This window comes from Poecilia reticulata, linkage group LG8 (genome assembly GCF_000633615.1).
Source record: "Poecilia reticulata strain Guanapo linkage group LG8, Guppy_female_1.0+MT, whole genome shotgun sequence".
NCBI lineage: Eukaryota > Metazoa > Chordata > Actinopteri > Cyprinodontiformes > Poeciliidae > Poecilia > Poecilia reticulata.
Genome location: NC_024338.1, coordinates 24,121,496 through 24,142,036, shown reverse-complemented (window position 1 = coordinate 24,142,036; position 20,541 = coordinate 24,121,496). Strand labels below are relative to the sequence as shown.

Here is a 20,541-nt window from a genome sequence, read left to right as displayed (position 1 = left end):
GTATTAGTTTTTTGTTTGTTTTTTTCCAGATAGACATTTTAATTATTTTATCTGAAGCAAAGGAATAAACAGTGCTGCCTGCTATTTCTCTCCTTTGTGTGAAATTCCCCAGTGATTCTGGCTAAGTAAAATTCATGAAGATATTGATGGCAGTGCGCTGTAGTTGAGTTTGGGGAGTAAGAACACATACTGCCTGTCGCTGCTACGGAGTCCAAAAAGAAAAAGAAAAAAAAAMCCAACAACGTACAGTAGATTTAATGTTTTTCAAACGTTTCATTTTYATGGTCAGCTCATGGTTCAGCCTGTTCATATTGCACGGCAGCCACATGTATGTTTTCTGCATGTTTATGTCAAACAAAGAGGCGTCTGTACATGTGTGAAGGAAGCTGTGATGTTTCTGAAWCGTTAAAAAGTGCAGAATTTCACCCGCCAATAAAGAAATTGACTGACAGACAACCAACAGCTCTGTACCTCTTCCACAGTCAACTTAATCCTCCTTTTATCTCCTTTCATCCATCACATCTGTCTTCCTGTCAGTTTTATTATCTATCTGTCTCTCTCCTCCAACACCTCCACCTCCCACCTGCAACCTCCTCTCTTACTCTCCCTCTCTGCCCTTTCCATCCCTCATTCACTCCGTCCCTCCCTCCCTCCCTTTTCGTCTCTCGTCCTCCTCCTGCTGTGCTGTCTCCTCTCGCTCCCATTCCCCCTCCAGCTCTCACACTCATGCAGCATCCTTCCCTCACCTCTTCTACCTTCACACTCACCTCCTCGAGCCTCCGTCTGCCCGCCGCCCTCCTCTCCATCACCTACTAACACACAYCATTTCTCGCCTCTTCCTCGAGTCTCGTCTCTGCCTCCTCCTCCTACTCTTCCTCCTCCTCCTCCATCTCCCGCCGGTTTTCCCTCCTTCTCACAACACTCTGCACCCACTATCCACACACTCATGCTCATTGGCACCCAAGGACAGAACAGCTTCTCGTCTGAACCGGCGATGGTTTGATCCTTTTGGCCAGACTTCTTGACACTGAGCTCAGCTGAGGAAGAGGACAAGGACAGAAAGAAGGCATGGAGCACAGCCACATCTTCCCTGTGTCCCASCACAATGGAAGCGCCGGGGGATGCCCTCTCGGACCCCTGCCCGTTATCTACTATAGCGTCCTGCTCTGTCTCGGCCTGCCTGGTAAGAAAGTCTGCGTTGCTGCCTGCATTGCTGCTCTCTCCCAGAGTTACGCTTTGCATTTCGATTTGTTGTGCACTTGTTTGCGGGACTGAGTAAGACTGCTGTGCACCGCTGCACACGCACGCTTGTTGATTTGTCACTCTGACCTTGTGGCTTGTCACGCATGCATATGCTTTATGTGTATTTCGTTCTTTCTTTAGAGACTTAAAACATCACAATAAGCACAAAATTCCACCACCACTGTCTTTTTTTTCCCCTGAACGTCAGATGAGGTGTAAATAGGTGCAAGTCGATGCTTGAGAAGTTGTGTGAGTAATCTTACTGGCTTGACCTCCAGGACAGGTGTGTGCTGCACGGCTTTTTCTCCGGGGAGCCGATTTGATAACACATCTGTCCTCCCTGTTGAATGATTAGTCCATTCACCATCGCTGTCAGACTCATTTACTGCCTCTGTCCCACTGCGTGATCCATGAGCAATGACCCGCTCTCACACGGGGAGGCAAAACGACGTCTGTGCATGTGCGAAACGGAGAGACGGACTCAGACGGGAAAAAAATAGAGGTCAGACTAAAGATTAMATTTGCTGATGTCTGAATGGAGGTCAGGGTTTAGATGTCAAAARCCTACCAATATACACATCCAGTCTACTTAAAGACACCAATACATTAGAAATTTATGATTAAACAAAACTAATTTCYTGAGTGCTTTCTAATWTTTACTTCTCATGCTGCTAGGAGAAACTTATGCTTGTTTTATTGGGAATRTATGTGATCAACCAACACAAAGTGAAAATGAAAAKGTTGCATGTTTTTAAGTATTTGTGTGGTGGGAATTTCTATCAAGTTACATTTACTCTAACATCAGATCAGTTCAATCAACATGCGTGGATAGAATGGAAAGATTATGGCAAAGCTAACCTGTCAAGACTAAATTAACAACAGAAGAGGTCTGTGGTGCCTCTGGAGGAGCTGCATAGATTTACAGCACAGCAGGGAGAATTTATCAACACGACAACCATTGATYRTGCACTCTACACACCTGGCTATTGTCTAAGAGCAGCAGGAAGGAAAACGTTGTTGAAGGAAAACCGTAAGAAGCCAAAGAGAAAATGTGTCAGACCCAAATAAAACTTTTTGACCTACATGCAAAACCCTCTGTGTGCCAGAAAACTCACCCAACTAATCACCTGGCAGAGACCACCCCCCATATTTAAAACATGGTGGTGGGAGCATCTTGCTTTGGGGAGGCGTTTCTTCAGCAGGGGCTGACTGGAGTTGATGGGAGGATGGATGTAGCTGGAGGGAAATTACAAATTCATGACACAGTTATGAACCAGTTATTACCAATAAACAGCTSTTGGTGTCATGCATAAAATCCCAGTGAAATTTATTGCAGTTTCTTGTTATAATAAGAGAAAAGTCAAACATTCCAAGGAGTTTGATTACTTCTGCAACTTACCCAGTATTTACAATTTTACTCAGCGAGTTTTGATGTCTCTCTCAGCCCGTTGCTGCAGATGAGCAAATCTCCCTCAGATCTGATTACTTTCCCTTGATAAAGACTGAAAATGAGATGCTATCACAAGCGTAAGCCGTTTCAGTCGGAAATAAATCTGCAATGCAAAGTCCAGCGCTTTTGTGAGCCAAGACTGCAGTTGCCCCAGAGATTTGCTGTCTTGTAAAAATAAGTCTTTCTTTCTGATCAAATCCTGCCTAATTATTTAAGTCAGGGGCCAGCAATTTGCCTCGCTGTCATTTCTTTTGATTCTGCTGCTGGGCTGCCTTTAGAAATGCAACTAAGGCTGTTTATTTAATCACCTAGTAAGAGTAACCAGGGGAGAGCGAGGGAGTACAACAATAAGGCGCCTGAATTGAAGGCTAAGTTAAGTGCAGCAAGCTGATATTTTGCAGCAGCAACTTGTTCAATCATTATGACACAGCTCATTCCACTCAAGCTGAATCATGAATGTTTCATGGGAGCAGCATGCACGAGAAGCAGCCGCATGACCTACAAACACACATGCCTCTTTATTGACAGGAAACTATGATTCAGGTTTTTCATCAGCTAACTGGGGTCCCTTATGCATCCAAACACTGACTCAGAGCTGCATGCTGCGGTGCAGGCAGGGGTCACATCCGAAGTGGAGATTTGAGGTAAGAAGGCGATGAGAGAGGGATAATGCATGTCAAGTCATGGAACAAAATAAATCAGTGCGACCAGTTTGAGGAAATTATAAAGTAGGGAACGCTGAAAATTAAAGGCCGGAAAAGGAAGGGAAGAAAAGGGCACAGAGAAGAAGAACATTGGTGTTAGAAGAGGGATCAGAGCGCTAATRGGCAGAGCGATCTAGCAGAAGTAGCACCTCAGAGCACTGAGAGCTCTGAGATGACAGAGCTGAAACTAATTGCCATGTTTTTAATTAATTGCTAACTTGAGCTTTCTGTTTGTGTCTCCACACGCCACACCACGCTACTGGAGACGGTGGAGACATGTTGCAGGCAGGGCAAGCGGCGCAGTGAAGCYGTCGCTGACAGATTGCGATTGTAGATGTGAGGCCTGCTCCTTGGATTGTACGCCGTGTCTTAAAGCGCCGGGTACGCCGTGTGCAGGAGGAAACCATTAGCTGATGAGCAACTCTACGGGACACGGAGAGAGTGTGATGAAGCTCCAGTCTCGCTTTGTGGTTGGACATTTCTGCACACAGTGTGCTTCTGGAAGTTTTATCGCCAAACTCGTTTAAAAAGGGAAATAAATAGATGAAGAATGTGCCAGGCAGTTTCAGCAATAATAACTCCCTCAACGTTTATTAACACCCCTGGTAGAAATGAGTGATGTACAAAATACATTGATTTTTTTTCTTTTGCCAGTGGCACAATGTCTCTATGAAAAATGTAACTGAAACTTTTTGTAATTTATAATGTTACTTTTTAAGGGAATTGTAAAATTTTCAGCTGTAAAATTATTTTAGGAGCTAAATCATGAAGATAATGTAAGAGCAGCATTCAAAATAGATTTTTTTTAGCTCTTTTGCTCTCATTCTTTGTAGAAGTCGCAGAGGGACTGTCACACCATGTGCGAGAGGCTAACATTTACTTTTTAAAAGACACTAAAGATGCTTTAGCTTTCCTTTACCGCCTTACGTTAGCGCTGTTAGCATCGCTAAACAGCAGGCTCCATGTCTAGTCCTTTACCTGAACACTAATATGTTCAAATGGTTGAAAGGCTAATTGAACAGCTACTTCTCTGCCTTCCTATTACTGAATATTCTTAGAGAYGTGCACACTGTCCACAGATGGTTRAAATTTTATATTCAAGCATATCAGAAGCAYACATTTGTTGTGCAAAACCYCAGATTTACATCAAGAAAATTCAGTTTCSGTTTGAATAGCTTGTCACATCTTTTGACTTTGACTGACTTCATTTRAAACACCGTAATGATAATTAATCCAGTCGTGACATGCGGTAGTGTGATCTGTCTGTGTCAGAATGGACCCAGACCAGGTTCTAATAGGTTCTAATACGAGTTGAGACGTTACTGCACTGACTAATTAAGATACAGACTAAGCAACACATGCTGTTTGTCTCCCTGCATTACAGGGTGAGACATCAGGAAATAAATAAATATCCTTAACCCTAAGAGACTAGATTTGCATCCCCCGGCGTAACATCCAGCCACTGAAATCTGAATATAAGGAGGTTATGATGAACAGACAATGTTTTAGTGCCTTTCTGTATGCCATTTRATAACTTAAAAGTCTTAAATTTGACTGCTATGCTATTASAAAAACTCTATTTTTGTAAACATTGTTGATGTACCCAGTCATCCRATGTGTAATTTAGGGAGAAAACATAAAACTGTGATTTTAGGTAAAATAATTTCTGGAACAGTGCGGGTAAGAGTGAAGAGAAAGAGTTTTAAAAGGTGCACGGATGCTCTGGTGTGGAGGGAGATCATTTCAGTGACATGTGGGTGCTTTGCCTGCTTAACCCCCACTTCTCTTTAAATWAAAAGGTTAAATGACTTGAGAAAATAGAGCCGCACGTAGGAGGAGTGGAGGTGTTAAACCTGGCTCAGCAACAGACTAATATAAAAAAGGAAATCGGTTTCTGAGAGATGTGCTCTGTCCTTCTAAATCTGAGTTCTTTCATTTCTTTTAAATTACACACTTGATGCTCATTATTCTGTTTCCAGCGTCCTGCTGCTGAGGTGGTTTACTTTTTCACACTGCAGCCTAACGATTTCACACCTTTAAACAAGTCTGACGTCGCTGAAACATTCAGGCAATCAAATTGCGTCTCTCCTTTTCTTCTTCCGTGCAGTTCACGCCCGATTTGTTTCTCTTTACAGCTGCAGGTGTCTCCCCAATTTAAAGGATCAAGCTGTGAAATATAGTTGAAACAACMAGCCCTGCTAAAGTGAACATTTCTCCAACTAATTGCACAAAAAGTGATCCGATCCTGCACAGTTGTCACGGCTCTGGTGACTCCTCCAGAGGGTGACTGGTGTCTGAGCAATCTGGACAACATCTCCTCCCACGCCCACTTATCCGCCCRTTCAAGGGGAAAAGGTCGGGAGTCGTCAGCGCCAACAACCGCTTCTTCTTCCGCGCCGCGGTGCGGGCCAAGTGTCAGCCGCTACTTAATGAAGCGATGGGCTCCATCGATTTTCAGTTTGAACTATCGATCCATCAATCTGCACCCGTGACGGGGCATCTGGAGCGGGATGGTGTCTTGTTAATAGATGCTATCACTCTCGAAGCAGGGTTTGAAATTGGTTGAGATAGTCGAGATAAAAAGGGGGGGAGCAATAACAGATTGAGCGTYGCAAATGAATAAATTAGGTAGGCTGAGATTGGAAACAGAGGTTTGTTCTCAGCCTGCCTGTGGTTTAGAAAAAGAAAGGAAAAAAAAAAAAAAAACCCGACGAGGGAGGTGTTGTTTGAGGCATTAAATCAGAGATCTGCTGTGACAGAGCTGACTTTGTTTGGCCAGCTGACACGGAAAACTCTGTCACAGCTGCTGGAAACGCACCAAGCTAAACCTCTGTATTTGTTTGCTGGTTTTCACAGCAGTAGCAAAGCGAGGATGATAACAGAGATCTGGAGCTTATTAAGTCATTTCGCTTTCCTCTTTTCAGTCAATCTATGTTTATTTTATTCTGTCTTTACCTCGACTCTCTGCTTTATCTGCACTGCTTCACCTGTAGTTTATTTTTTGTTTGGATGAAATTATTGAAAAATTGAGCTTACCTTTTATTTAGAGCCCATAAAAATCACTAAGCTGGCACTTTTCATGCAAATCAAATAGATAGTTTTAACAATACTAATAGTGTTGGTTCTGATTTTATCTTTTGTGTTGCAGTGTTGTACAAAATCCTCATGTCAATACTTAAATTTAGACTTATTTTGTTTTAATATTTTMTTTTCTTTTGCTGTAACTCTTTTATTCCCTTTTTGGAGCTTTAATATCACATCCCGTTTTATTATTTACAACCTGTTTCTTTAGAGACATTTCTCTAAATGTCTCTGAATTATTGGTATTCCTCTCCAGCCACTTTCTCATCTGACTGTCGTTTGCAGTTTTTGCACTGCCTTGATTTGTTGATTCAGCATTGGATCATTCCTTAATGTCTCCGTCAAGGTCTGCTGTTTTCAGGATTTTTAAACAGTTCCTGCAAGCACTTTTTGTTTCCAAGTCTTAAGCATCCCCTTGATCCAGAAGTGTGACTGTTCTTAAACGAATAGCTGCTGAGGTGAGCAGGCAGAATACTGCATCAGTGGTTTGATGCAGCAGCTTTTTTCCTCCCAATCTGTAAAATATTCTTCAATTTCCTGCTTCGACACAAATCTCTGCTCCCTTTTTTTTTGTGCTACCCCRTCACCACTCAGCCCACATGTTAAACTTATCTTCAGATTAAAATATTCTGCACTGATATCACTCCATTWGCATGCGATGAAAGCATATAAATCAGAGTTTAACTCTGAATGAAAGCTTTTCAATGGGTTTGCACTGAGGACGTGCCCCTGGTTTTGCTCTGAGGATTTAATGGATCGCCCCGCTTTATGTCCGCTCTGACACTTRAGAGAAGACAAAAGGGAAACGGTTGTCATCAGGAACAAAGTGCCTGTGACCTTTGAAGCCAGCTTTGATATTCACCTCCTCTCTGTGTCTTTCGCCTCCCTTCTTTCCCCCCCGACAGTTCCCCTCTGCACCTTTTTGTCTTCTTTAGTACTTATAATCCTACCTCTCATTCCCTCTTATTCACCTGTTCTCTCCTTAACTTTGCGACCTTCATCAGAACGAGGTTTTCTTCTCTTCCTCGTTTGCCCTTCTTTGCTCTTTGTGGCATCCAGTCATGCTGCCAAGCTGCAAATTGCTCCAAATAATTTCCAAATGATTTCTTTCTTCTTTTCTGTGTTTGATATGAGACCCATGAGCAAGCCTCAGTCACTCATGTTTCTGACTTTGGTTTTTCTGGATTGAACGGTGCAGGGTCATATGTCGACAGCCCGCCTCTAATGGCGGGATGAGTCAGCCTCGTTACACGCATCAGGAAGCACGCTGTGTCTTCTCCCTTCCTGCAACACGACGTCAATGGCCATGGATGTCCTTATAATGTAGAGCAGCAGGGGGAGAGGAGACACAAACACCCACCTTGACAAATGCACAATCAAAAGGAAAATGAGGTCTGATAAAGCCCGTGTTTTATTTTTCCTCTCAGTTGGAGATGCTATGTTTTTGCTTTTCTTGTTTTTTTAACTAAACAAAGAAGGTGAAACTTTGGATTCATCAATCGGTGAGAATGATTTGTGTGTAGCGCTTCGGCTTTCCCCGCTGAGACAAACCTGGCCTCTACGCCAACATCCCTGCTAAATGCCAAGCAGATCCACAAAGACAACGTAAAAAAAAAAAAAAGAAGCAGGAATCAATTGAAATGGATGGGCAACCCCGTTGCAGGGCGGCTGCAGCTAAATGGAAAATGTCAAGCTCGCAAGAGATCCCTTTTGTTCATCTGTAGAGGGCCCCTGCTGCAGCCTAAACAGAATAACGTGCAGGCAGAGACAGTAAATATCTCACATTTCCCCATTTTATGTCACTTCAACTGCAAGTGCTCTGATAGATGGAGATACTACAGAGAGAGAGGATTTGAAATGTACGGTGTCCAAACCTGAATTAGCACAAAATTGTCCAGTTTCATAAATAAAAATCTGGAAGGTGTGAGGTGTATTTGGTATTCATCCCTTCAGAGTCGATACTTTATTGAACCAGCTTTTGCTGCAATGACAGCAACAAATCTGGAGCAAACATGTCAAGCTCTGTCAGATTGGATGGAGATGGAGATTGCCCGTGGGCATCTGTTTAATTGGATTTTTTTTTTTTCTGGGCTTTTACTTTTTAATGGGTGAACATTCTTTGACCCACATCGTCATATTGTAACACGGCTGTATGTTCAGGGTCTTTGTCCTGCTGAAACTTAAAACCTCTGCTCCAATCTCAAGGTTTTACTGACTAAAAGGTTTTCTTCCAGGATTGCTACGTCCATTTATTTAATATTACCCCTGACCACTGACTGCCACCATGTTTCCCTGAGATGGTTTGTTCAGTGAATACACAGCACTTTGTTTTCAGGTTGCATACCACCAGAGCACCTTTTTCCACATGTTTGCTGCATCCTCTTTGTGACTTGTGGCAAACTGAAATGCAACATCTTACAGCTTTCTTTTTGGCATTCCTCTCTACAGGCCAGATTTGTGGAGTGCACACCGAGTTTTCCTGTCAGTATTTTCTCCCAAATGACCTGTGGCACTCTTAGCAGCTGTTCTGATTGATGCTTTGCTCACCCAATCTGTAGGTTTGGGTGGATGCTCATGTGGGCTTGCAGTTGTTATTCTCTTTCTGCTTTCAGACAATGGACTAACGAAAGTTTGGGTTATTGTTTTATAACATAACTAGGGTCTCCACAACTTTCTCCTTTCTCCATCTGCTGTGTCTATTGATCTTAGTGCTGTTTGTTCATTAATGTTCTCAAACAAACCCCTGGAGTCTTCCCAGAACTGTTGAATTTCCACCGAGGCTAACGAACACACATGTGGGCCCTATCTTCTGAAGAATCTTATGCGATGGTTGTCAGAGAAAAGGAATGTGAATACAAAGTAATAATTTAATCATTTCTAAAACCTAATAAAAACATGCATCATTTTACTTCCACAATTCTGTTCTGCTTGTGTAGATGTGACGAGACTTGTTCAAAGATGTTTAATACAAAATTAATACAAAATTACATGGATAAAGAGTCATCCTGTTAGCTTTGAGGATATTGGATTGAGTTTTGTTACATAACAACCAACAATGACTCTTTACATAAAATCAAATATGTTGATGAGACACAAAAAAAATCCCTAATGATCCATCATATGGTGTAATGAGTCATTTGTTGCATCAGAACAACCGTTTTATTTGATTAGTCATCCAAAGGATTTGACGTTATTATCAAATCTGACAGGAAGGAAGTAATCAATGCCATTATGATTAAACCTTTTTTTTCTTGTTGTAGCTTTGCCATCCCTGTGGCAAAGTGCTGTCAAAGTCTCAAAGGATGATAGCATTTTAAATGCAGAAAACTGTGAAAAAGGTTTAAAAAGGTTTAAATCACACCTAATTTATTCCTGTTTTGATGCCGAGGGAGCCGGTTGATGTATAATCTTGTAAAATGGTCTTAACCAGAAAGAAGATATGTAAAATTTGTTCTGCAAAAGAAAAGTGAACAGACACAGCCCATGAGAAAAAGAGGTCCACCATCTGAATTTCATTTTTTTTCTCTCTTGTGTCGAAACTTGACAAAAAGCCAGGAAATACCTGAAGCATGACTTAAAGGAGAAATGACTTACTGAAGTTTTAACATTTCTTCTTTTGTTCTTCACATGTCCTTTATCTTTTAATTGTGAAACCACTGCAAAGTAAATTATGACCAAGGACGAGCATTGAACATAACATCAGAATAAAAGCTGCCAATCTCCAAACAAAAACTTAACTCAGTATTTTTGTGAAAGAATTATGCGTGAAATAGACCTAATTACTTTCCAAATCGAAAGTGGAGCGCAATCATGTTAATATATCTGTTAGAAACCACAAAAACATAACCAAAACACTTATTTTTAATAGAATACAACATTTCAAGAAAAAATAAAACCTCAAATCTTCCAGAAAACTCTCACTGCTAAAGATGATTTTCCATATCCTTTTCTTGATATTAACCAAGCCGGAGAGTGCAGCATTCAGTGGCCCTTTATGTATTGGTGTGCTAAATCTTCCAAACAGCTTCGGCATGTCATTTATGGTTATTGATAGATCAGACCTTAATGAATTGGCTCGTCTCTGACGATCTGTTTGTGTGCACATGTTCAGAGTCCAACACTTGCTGATGTGTGCGCACTCTGCTGCACAACCTCCCAGCCTTGCGAGCACATCTTTAATCATTATCCAGAGCCATCTTTGTAATTTGTAATCACTGGATAGTGGCTGAGGCTGTGAAGTGTGATCTCCCAGACTCCAAGCTGCCATATTTAATCCAATCCCAGATGCATTATTGCAGACAGGGACACGATCACACAAGCTTGCATGTACAGTGATGGCTGCTAAGTGGATTAATGTCTCCGAAGCTGCAGTAGGATGTCAGAAGTGTCTCTGTTTGAGGTCACTCACTGGACATGACTTGACACGGTGCCAACAGGTTGCACTGAAATATTTGTCTTATTCACTCAAAAGAGGACAGGTACAGTACTTACAGTGTTTTTGTTAGTTGGGCAACTGAACCGCAAGTTATCATTTTGAGGTATTTATTAATTTGTTTGTAAATGTTTGTGAAAAAAAAAAATCCAAAATTGTAATATTTTGAAATTCTTTATACATCCCACAGAATGGTTATACCCTTTCACTTAAATTATAGTGAATTACACTAAAATAAGAGCCAATATGCCATTTATACCACAATTAAATTACTAGGTTACACTCAGCTGTTATGAAAGTGCTGTATGAAACAAAAACGACTTAAAAGAAATTTGACTGTTCATCATACCCTCGTCTAATGGCTTGAAATTGTAGTGACTTCACAATTTCTGACATCGGTACATTCATACATGTACATCTTGTTACAAAAGGTTGATAATCTCAAAACTCAGCCCAGTACTTGAGCCTGTCCTTGTTGGATTTACTGCTTTGTTTTGGGTCATCTTTATGCTGTTGGGTCAAGCGCTGCTTGGCTTTAATTTTTCACAAATGTCCTCACATTTTCATTTACACAGACTTGGAGGCTTCTTACAGCCAGCTTAGAGGGTAAACTCACGCGTACTGCCCGCCCTGGGCATGTTGGCAGTTGTTTTTAATGCCCTCCATTTTTTCAAATTGTTTTGAGACCTACTTAAGTCCCTTATCTAATAATAGACGATTAAACTGCTACAATTTTCTTTCTTATGGCTTCAAACAGCTCTACTGTTGTCACAATGGTGTTCGTTTTCACTTCAACAGTCAGGATTACGCTGACTGTCGAAGCAAAATATTTAAGTATAAGGAATAAGTGGCTTTCAAAATACTTAATAAAGGTCCTCTAATGACACTCGCCTAATATAACACACCTGTGTGGGATTTAACCATTTTAAGTGTGAATAAATGCGGAGGTGTTCCTCTTATCAATTGTATTTTTTATCCTATCTTATGAAAAATGTAACGCTTTCCGAGTGTTTTCTGATTTTTTTTTCACATTACCGTATATTAAAATTTCAAAAACCCTTAATTTACCAGCACTATCTGACCTACGAATGCATGGTAGATGCAAATTTTGCCAAAGATCTTTGTCAACATCAGTGAAAATGCTTAATGATTATTTCTGGGTGAAACCATTGATCCGAAGGTGAGGCAGACTGGAGGAGGTGGCTTGACTTCGAGCTTCATTTCAGAAGCTAAATCACTGGCGAATGGACGGCAGACAGTACTGCCAARACTGTGAGGCTGCATGTTGCCCTTGTCACTGTGTTGTGACTTTACTCCTGATTGGAGATAACAATTTGGCCAAAGGTAGATGCAGTTGCTCCTGGAATTACCCAGCAGGCGTCAATGAAGCAAAAAAAAAAAAAAACAGATAGGAGGAACCAAGACAGACAGGGTTGGCACACTTTTAGCTTGGCAGAATATTTTTTTTTCATCTTGTTCAAATTAAAATGGCTTGCATGCTTTTGTTCTGTGCAGCTTGTGTCAGTGTCTGCACTGAATGTCTGCAGCATTTCTGTCGCCGATAGCTGCTCCTGCATTTCTGTGTTGTTTATTGCTGGCTGTTTGCAATCACCAGAGTCCACTAACAATCAATCTCTCTGTTTCCCTCCCTGCCCTAACCTATGCTCATTTCTTTTCCACCTTCACCACCATTTTCCCAATTCCTTCGATCACCCTCTTGCTCACCACTCCTAGCTAACATCCTGACTGTGGTTATCCTGTCCCAGCTGGTGCTGCGTCGTCAGAAGTCCTCCTACAACTATCTCCTGGCTCTGGCTGCTGCTGACATCCTGGTTCTGCTCCTCATTGTGTTTGTTGACTTCATCTTGGAGGATTTCATCTTAGCTTCCTTCCTCCCTCCATCCATAAACAACGCAGTGCAAGTTCTGGAGTTCTCCTCAATCCACACCTCCATCTGGATAACAGTGCCTCTCACCATCGACCGCTACATCGCCGTTTGCCACCCACTTCGCTACCACACGGTGTCCTACCCCGCTCGAACACGCAAGGTGATATTTGCGGTGTACGTCGGCTGTTTGYTATCTGCCGCACCCTACTACTGGTGGCCTGAGTTCTGGCACAGTCTACCTGGGGTGGGCAAAAGCGATGAGGGAGGAGGAGGTGGAGGAGAAAGCAGCAGAAGAACAGTGGCCGAGCACGTCCTAGTTTGGGCTCACTGCGCCACCGTCTACCTCCTTCCCTGCACCGTCTTCTTCTCCCTCAACACCGGCATCGTGCGGAAGCTGCGAAAGCGCCGCAACTGCTTCAGGTTGCGTGGCTATTCCACCGGCAAGACCACCGCCATTCTCCTCGCCATCACCTCTGTTTTTGCCGTTCTGTGGGCTCCGCGCACCGTCTTGATCCTCTACCACTTCTACTCTCCGCCACCCACCTCACAAAGCGCCGGCCGCTTGCTCCACGTGCTCACCGACGTGGCAAACATGCTTGCGTTGCTCAACACTGGCGTCAACTTCTTCCTCTACTGCTTCATCAGCAAGCGTTTCCGGGCCATGGCGACCAACATGCTCCGAGCCCTCATCCACTGCCGGAAGCAGCCGAAGCCATTTTACGCCAGTCACAACTTCTCCATCACAAGCAGCCCTTGGATTTCACCGGCCAACTCTCACTGCATCAAGATGTTAGTGTACCAGTACGACAAAAATGGAAAGCCCATCTGCATCTCCTCTTGAGTCCACACCTACCAGCAGTGGTCCCTGGAATCTTTCAGGCAAACTGTGGCCACATGGGACTCATTGAGGTCACACAAGTTAACCCTGTTAGAGATAATAAAATAGATGGCTTGACAGGTGCAATGCACACATCAGATGCATGGTGCAAAATTTCAAAGCCTCTTGTGATCAACAAAGTTATCATAAAGCAGCAAACAGCATCAGTCAGATGCTGTTTGGTCCCTTCGTGCAAAAAACACATCTGCTGAGGATTAAACTGTAGGACAGATGAAAGCATATCACCACCATCGACCCGTGAAAATGAGCCGCCATTTGCAAAACATAAAATAACAAAACAAGATGATGATGAGTCCTTGGTGAATCATCAAATATGTTTTGGTCATGGATGGTCCTTCGCGTTCATGGCAGAAAATGAGGTAGAGCTTTTAACAGATGAGTCTTTTATCTGTTAGGGAAATTGTTGCCGGTCTGACCCCTGCACATCTCACCTGTGGGGGTGATTCACTCAGGCACAACCGCAGACAGACTGCCCACTGCCCACGGTCGTGACTGTCTCTGTCCAGAAATGTAAAACAGCTGTCATTTCCATTTTAATATGCAGAGGAGTCTCAAATACATTTTAAACAGGGCTTTTACAAAATGAACAACACGTTCTGACTCTTCTCCTGACTGTGCTGTGCTCATAGTTTGCCTACAGGTCAACGCTCACGTCAGAACTCAACGCTGACCATCATTGGGCGAAGGAGTTTTCATTCTTCTGTTTGTTGGTGAAATATTTACTCATGATAGAGATGACTGTTACTGTAGCTTTGCAAAAACACAAGAAAAGAAATATGACTTGGTGTCAGTGTAGCACTGAGGTATTATTAAACTAGTTATCACCTTTTCCATTATTAGAATGAGGAAATTTCTGCAACTAGAAGATAGTCCTCTATTAACTATTAATGGTCCCTGATGACTTACTGTTAGCCATCATCCAGATGCATATAATGAAAGCAAATGAAGATGTCTTTAACCCTTTTTCTTTCCAGGAGACCAAGACAGAGAGAGGTAGAGAGGACTAGATATTCTGCTCTCCCTTCCTGTTGGTTTGTTTTCCCCCATCTAAAGCTTTATGTCCCATAATGCAACGCTGAATCCCGTCTCAGGGCTAAAGCGACACGTTGCAGGTCTYGTCATTCTGCTGCTTGCTCTACCCATTTTAGAGCAAACCACAACCACATTAACTTCATGCCATTGTTGGTCTGTTGAAAGAGCACATTTAAATAAAGACATTCCCATCTTTCTTTTTTTTTTTTTGCTGTATGGCCCAAAGACAGCACACGTTCATCCTTTAACCCTCCATTGCACATTATTAGTGATCATCTATCTAATGGAGCTCTGCTGAAAGGCAGAGTTCTACTAAAACACATCTAAAGGGATCAGACACATTAAGCTTTTTCTGAGCCTGTAGCAGATCTGAGCATATTAGGAGACAAATAAACTCCTATTTAGCGCTTCGATGCCTGAGACACTTCAGGAGGCATTGCTCCATTTTTGTTTGTACTCTTTAAACAAGACCTTCTAAAGGGTTCCTACATAATTCTCCAGTCATAAGTAAAGATACAAGAGTTCTCTAAAAATGGAAGATAGAGTAACGGATGGATGGAATTTGTAGGCCACTGAATCGAGATTGAAGTCTTAAAATTGGAACAAATGTTCAGACTATTTTCTTTTTTTTTCTTTTTTTTAAATGAAAATCAAATTCCCTACATTTCTGCAGATATTTGAAGACTAGAATCCTGTATGTCGGAGATATGGGATGGAGTGGAAAATGAAATCTTTTACCAGGTCAGCCTCACTGCYGGAGTAAATGATTGTGGCAAATGATCAAATCGAGTAACATAACGATGAATAAAATATGACCGTTTGCATAGTAACTACCATAGAATGAAGATTTTTAAAGTTGGAAACGCTTTGTTTGATTGAGAATATATACACTAGCAAAAACTAAATAATATAATTTTTTATGTATTTATTTATTTATAAAAAACTTTACACCCTGATCTGGATCCCTGCTGTATAGACTTTGAAGAAAATACCAGTTTTACTTTACATTTTATTCAAAATACAATGTAAAAATAATGAATACACATTTTAATAAACAGTAGAAAAATTAACTGAATATAATTACTGATGGTATTTTGACAATCTGTCTTTAGTTTTGTGCTCCAATGTCTCCTTTTCCATCCAAAATGGTAATGTTACTACTGGACAGTAATTCTTTGAATTTAAAAGATTACTTTAGACCTAAATCAGTCACGGTTACTTTTTTTTTTATTTTTTTTTTTTTTACTATTATCTTGCATTTGTTTCAATTCAAGTACCATAATGCTTACCAGTAGAGGTTGGGCTGCATTATGATTATAAAAGATTTAGGAGAAACATATGATGATAGCTTTGTGATTGGAATCCTGATTTTCTGAGTTAAAAATCAGCTGTTGCTCTCTAGAGGTTAAATTACAACTTCTCTGTGTCACAAGCCCAAAACTCAACATGCAGTATGGCTGCTCCATGTACAAAATAATAAGAAAGCTGCTGGATTTAAGATTTTTTTTACCATCCTACTTGACGATGTACATATTATTATAGCGTAACCTGTGGGAACAGTCAGATCTCAGGTTTGGATTTAGTTTCAATACATCTGTGTCCAAAATACTGACTTAACTATGTTGGCTCAGCTGCCTGAGAAAATGTTAACATCCAAAAGATGTACTAAATTATATTTTACAGTGTTGCAAGGTAAGCGCTAAGTTTATGTATGAAATAGGAGAAAACCCTTTTCTGTAAGTCTTCTCACACAATTACTGTAACCAAAATGAAGAGCTACAAACAAAATTATCAACAATCAAAACAGATAGCAATCATCCCAACATTAGCTTAGCCTAATGGTGCTGCACAAAAACAGGAGAGATTTGTTCCAAACAAATGATACAGCTATGCTCATCATGCATCATCAGGACAGTATTATAGCTTAAACTTTTAATATTGGAGAAAAATATATATTAAACCCCCACACCCCTGGAGAAACAGCAGTTAGGACAAATATTGGTTACTGTACAGAAAACATCTACTAGAGTTCTGAGAATCAATGGTGAGTAATTGAAGTTTGCACAATCACAGGGCTGATGTCTACCATTAAATTACCATTAAACTGATGAAGTTTTGGTATTATCTGCACTTTATAGTTAGTTAGTTGTCAAGCTTAAAGAAAGCATTCATTTAATCTCATTAACGCACTCTTGAACAGGACTAGCAGAATTAGCAATTGTCTAATCTTAAACGTCTGAGGTCATCAAATGTTTCTGACATGAACGTTCCTAATAACCTCTATTAGAGAAATGCAGAGAAATACATTGTTATTGAAATGTTTATAATTAAACTGATCCGAGAATTAGGATTTTTAAGGCTTTACTACAGTATTTAAGCATATTCCTTTTAATGAGAATATAGTCTCTATACATCAAAATAAAAACTAAAAACATTTTCACATGTTAAATTTAAAAAAGGAGAAACAAGAATTTGTATATTAATCCAACATAAGATAAAACATCTTAAATGATTAAGATACAAATAGATTGAAGTAATTAGTCAAGAGGTCCATGATGATAGGTATAGATGTATATATATAGAACAGGTTGCCAACGTTGTGTCTAAAGATATTTTTGCATTGAACTTTCTAGGAAACTGATTTGAAAATCCTTCTTTAGCAGTTTTACTGCAAAGGCTATTAAAAAATGAAAGTTGTTATTACAGAGGAAATATTTATATTTACCTTTAGATCGACATGAGACATAGTTAGCAACTATTGCCTTGCAGGGACCGATTTTCTTATTTACCTAATTTTCAAAAACCTCCAATATTCCGCTTTCTGCTGCTCACACAGCGTAAAACTGGCTTGTCCTCTGTAAATTTCCCACTTTTTTGTGCTTCACTAATTGATTTTCTCCACAACTGCGAACTGAATGAGTGATTGGCGATTGCCATCTGTTTCTCACCTCCTCCATCTCATTCCTCTTTCTCCTGCACGTTACGCCTTAAAGCTCTCGCTCAAAGTTAATTTCTCAAGTGTCCTCTTTTACTCCTTCACTGATTACCTCGGAGTCTTTTATGCTGTGGGCGCACTAATGATTTTACTCCATGTTTTGTCATCAGAAAATTGATGCCCATTATTGAAGACCATGAGGGGAAGCCAGTGGATGTTGTGCATTATTTAATGGAGATGAATGACCAGCGGGTCAATAACCAATAATCACTCAGTGAGCTCCTTAACTACCCCCCACTCTACCCCGGCACTGAATGTAATGGAGCTAAAATATGTGCTTTATTTTAGTCAATACTGCTAAATGAGCAGGTTGCGGTCATTAGGAAGGTAAAATTGCAGAAACATTGTTTCTGCCTCGGCCCTGAGGAGCTGGTGCCAGATCGGCGTTGCGCTGACATTCATTTCCGCGTCCAGCTTTTCTCTCATGTTAATGTGACATTTGTGAGGGACTCGCACCTTAATGCCATGCTGGAGGCAGACAGGCCGGGAAACCAAAACAGTGGTTAAGTGTAACATCCAGCAGTCATCTCCACTCTGCAAGGTGAGGTCTCTGATAGAGGATGGGAACAAGTGTGGGAGAGGAGGTCATTGCCAAGAAATATTTCCCAGTATGAGGGGAAAAAAATAGGGGATCTATATTTTCTGGAGCCTGATATTAAGAAGATAACCAAGCAGAGATCAATCAGAGGGGTAAATTGTATTTTCTCTCCTACACATCCTCAGTTTCCTCTCTTTCTCTCTCTTCTAGCTCAGCTCCTTGGAGTGAGTGTGAGTGACTGTGTGCGTGGGTGAACAAGTGTACGCACAAATAAAGCTTGTCTTAGACTGAAGCTTTAAATCAGTCTGTGCCATAGAACTAGTACCATATAAAACCTACGACGTATTTAATATAAGACGAAGATGAATACACACAGCACACTGTCATTGTTATATATACCTGAATGTGCAAATGAAGCTTCTTGCATTTCAGTTCAGTGTTTTATGGGATTGTGATTTTCTACAGAAGTACTTTCTTTTTATTTCTGTCCATGGCAGTATTTAAAACTGTTTTAAGTGACTGTACAGGCTTGCATAATTAAACATTTTTTCTGCCTCATGAATGTATCAAAATGTATTACTGTGCTGTATAGAGTATGAAGTGAATTATTGCCTCAAATTTTTTGACTAAAGGAATAAATACCAATTTGTCTAAAGGTTGAGCTGTTGGTGAAATGTGTCTTTTTGTCTCAATTCAATAAACTACTCTACAATAAGCATATGTTTTTGTTAATCACACACAGTCATAAAGTAGGCAGACAATTATGGCTAATAGTGTTTTATTACTTTTGATTCATGTGGCTTACAGCTGAAACCAGATATTTACATTTACTGTTTGAAAAAGACACACAATCAGTTTAGTTCCCACTGCAAGATATTAAATCAGTTTAAACTCTTACTGTTTTTAGTCAGATTAGTTTGCCTAATCAAATAATCCAATAATAATCAGAGAACTGCATCTTGTCTGAAAAACCTACTTGGATACAAGTTAAACTTCATGGTTGCCCTCTTGAATGCTTTCGTTGTCCTCTGCACCGCCTTAGTTTTTACTATTAAAAGTTTGAAAAGAACTGGCAGATTTAGACATTAACTTTATTTTTTCTTCAACTATATGGTAGGAACTTGCCATCCTTTTGAAACAAAAACCTTTGGGTTTAGTTCTCCAGTTTACATTCAGTTTCAGGAAAGGTAACTATGATGATTAGAAACAAGAGTAGGCGTTTTCGTCAGTGATAAATGTARTTATTTGGACAGTGTTGACTCAGCTGAGCGCAAAAGGAGAAAATCATCTTCATCAGATGATGTACACACAAACAGCGCTTTGCTCGGCAAAAATCATATTAGATTTAAATTGAAACAGCAACACATATTTTTTTCACCTTTCAAACAACATCCACAGGCACAGAGTCAGCCTCTCTTATTATCATATTCACAGCCAGCCAGTTGTTAATCACAGATCTCAGGATAAACCAATTAACACCTCTTGCAAGGGAAGAAATTCTGCTATTTTCGAACATTATGCACAAAACGCCAGCAGTAAAATAAAAGAACATTTRTCTGTTTCAGAGAGACAACCTTTCACTACCCCCCCCCTTTTTTTTTTTCAATAAACCCACATTATTGTAGATTATATGAGCTGAGGTCACTGTGCTTTTCATCTCAAGGTAATATAAAATGGGTTCATCTGATAAATGTCCTGTCGACTCCAAACCAGGAGAGGCTCTTGCTTCTCTGTAAGGAGAAAAACAAGGAGAAAAGAGAGAATGAGAGGAGGAGGTGGAAAAAATCGAGGAAAGATATGTGGCTTCATGTGTGTGTCTGCGCTTTATGTCTGGCGTGGAGCTGCAGTAATAAAGATTKATGGGGCTGCCTGATCGCACTGTGATGGGGTTTGCTGCTGATTGCATGTACGGGAGTGCACGTGCGTGAGCGCACAAGCAAATGTTTCTTAATTCATCAATTCCTGTACACCTCAGGCTCATGGAAAGACCATTTGCAACATGGACCAGTTTGCTGTTGGTTTGTTATTATCCAAATCAAAGGCTGTAAATATTTCAGTGAAGTAATAATTATATGGATATATTTCAGCTGAGCACGAGCCTAAGATGCAGATAAAATGTCCTCCATGCATTGTCTACATGCATTCCACATCAGAATCATTCTTATTAAGCTGGGTAACTTAAAATGCATGATTTTAGATTTTAGACTGCATTAAGTGTCTACGCATGCACAGAGAGAAATGCAAACTCCTGACAACATGCATTTTTCCAGCCATTGTCTCT

The 20,541-nt window shown here is 40.6% G+C and overlaps 1 protein-coding gene across 1 annotated transcript; it reads left to right on the top strand.

Moving 5' to 3' along the window:
• The first annotated feature begins 663 nt into the window (after positions 1–663).
• Positions 664–18,921, top strand: gpr139 (G protein-coupled receptor 139). The gene is made up of 2 exons (XM_008416732.2): positions 664–1,183; positions 12,644–18,921. Exons 1-2 carry the CDS (start codon positions 1,069–1,071, stop codon positions 13,636–13,638), a joined length of 1,110 nt encoding a protein of 369 aa, XP_008414954.1. The 5' UTR covers positions 664–1,068; the 3' UTR covers positions 13,639–18,921.
• The last annotated feature ends 1,620 nt before the right edge of the window (positions 18,922–20,541 follow it).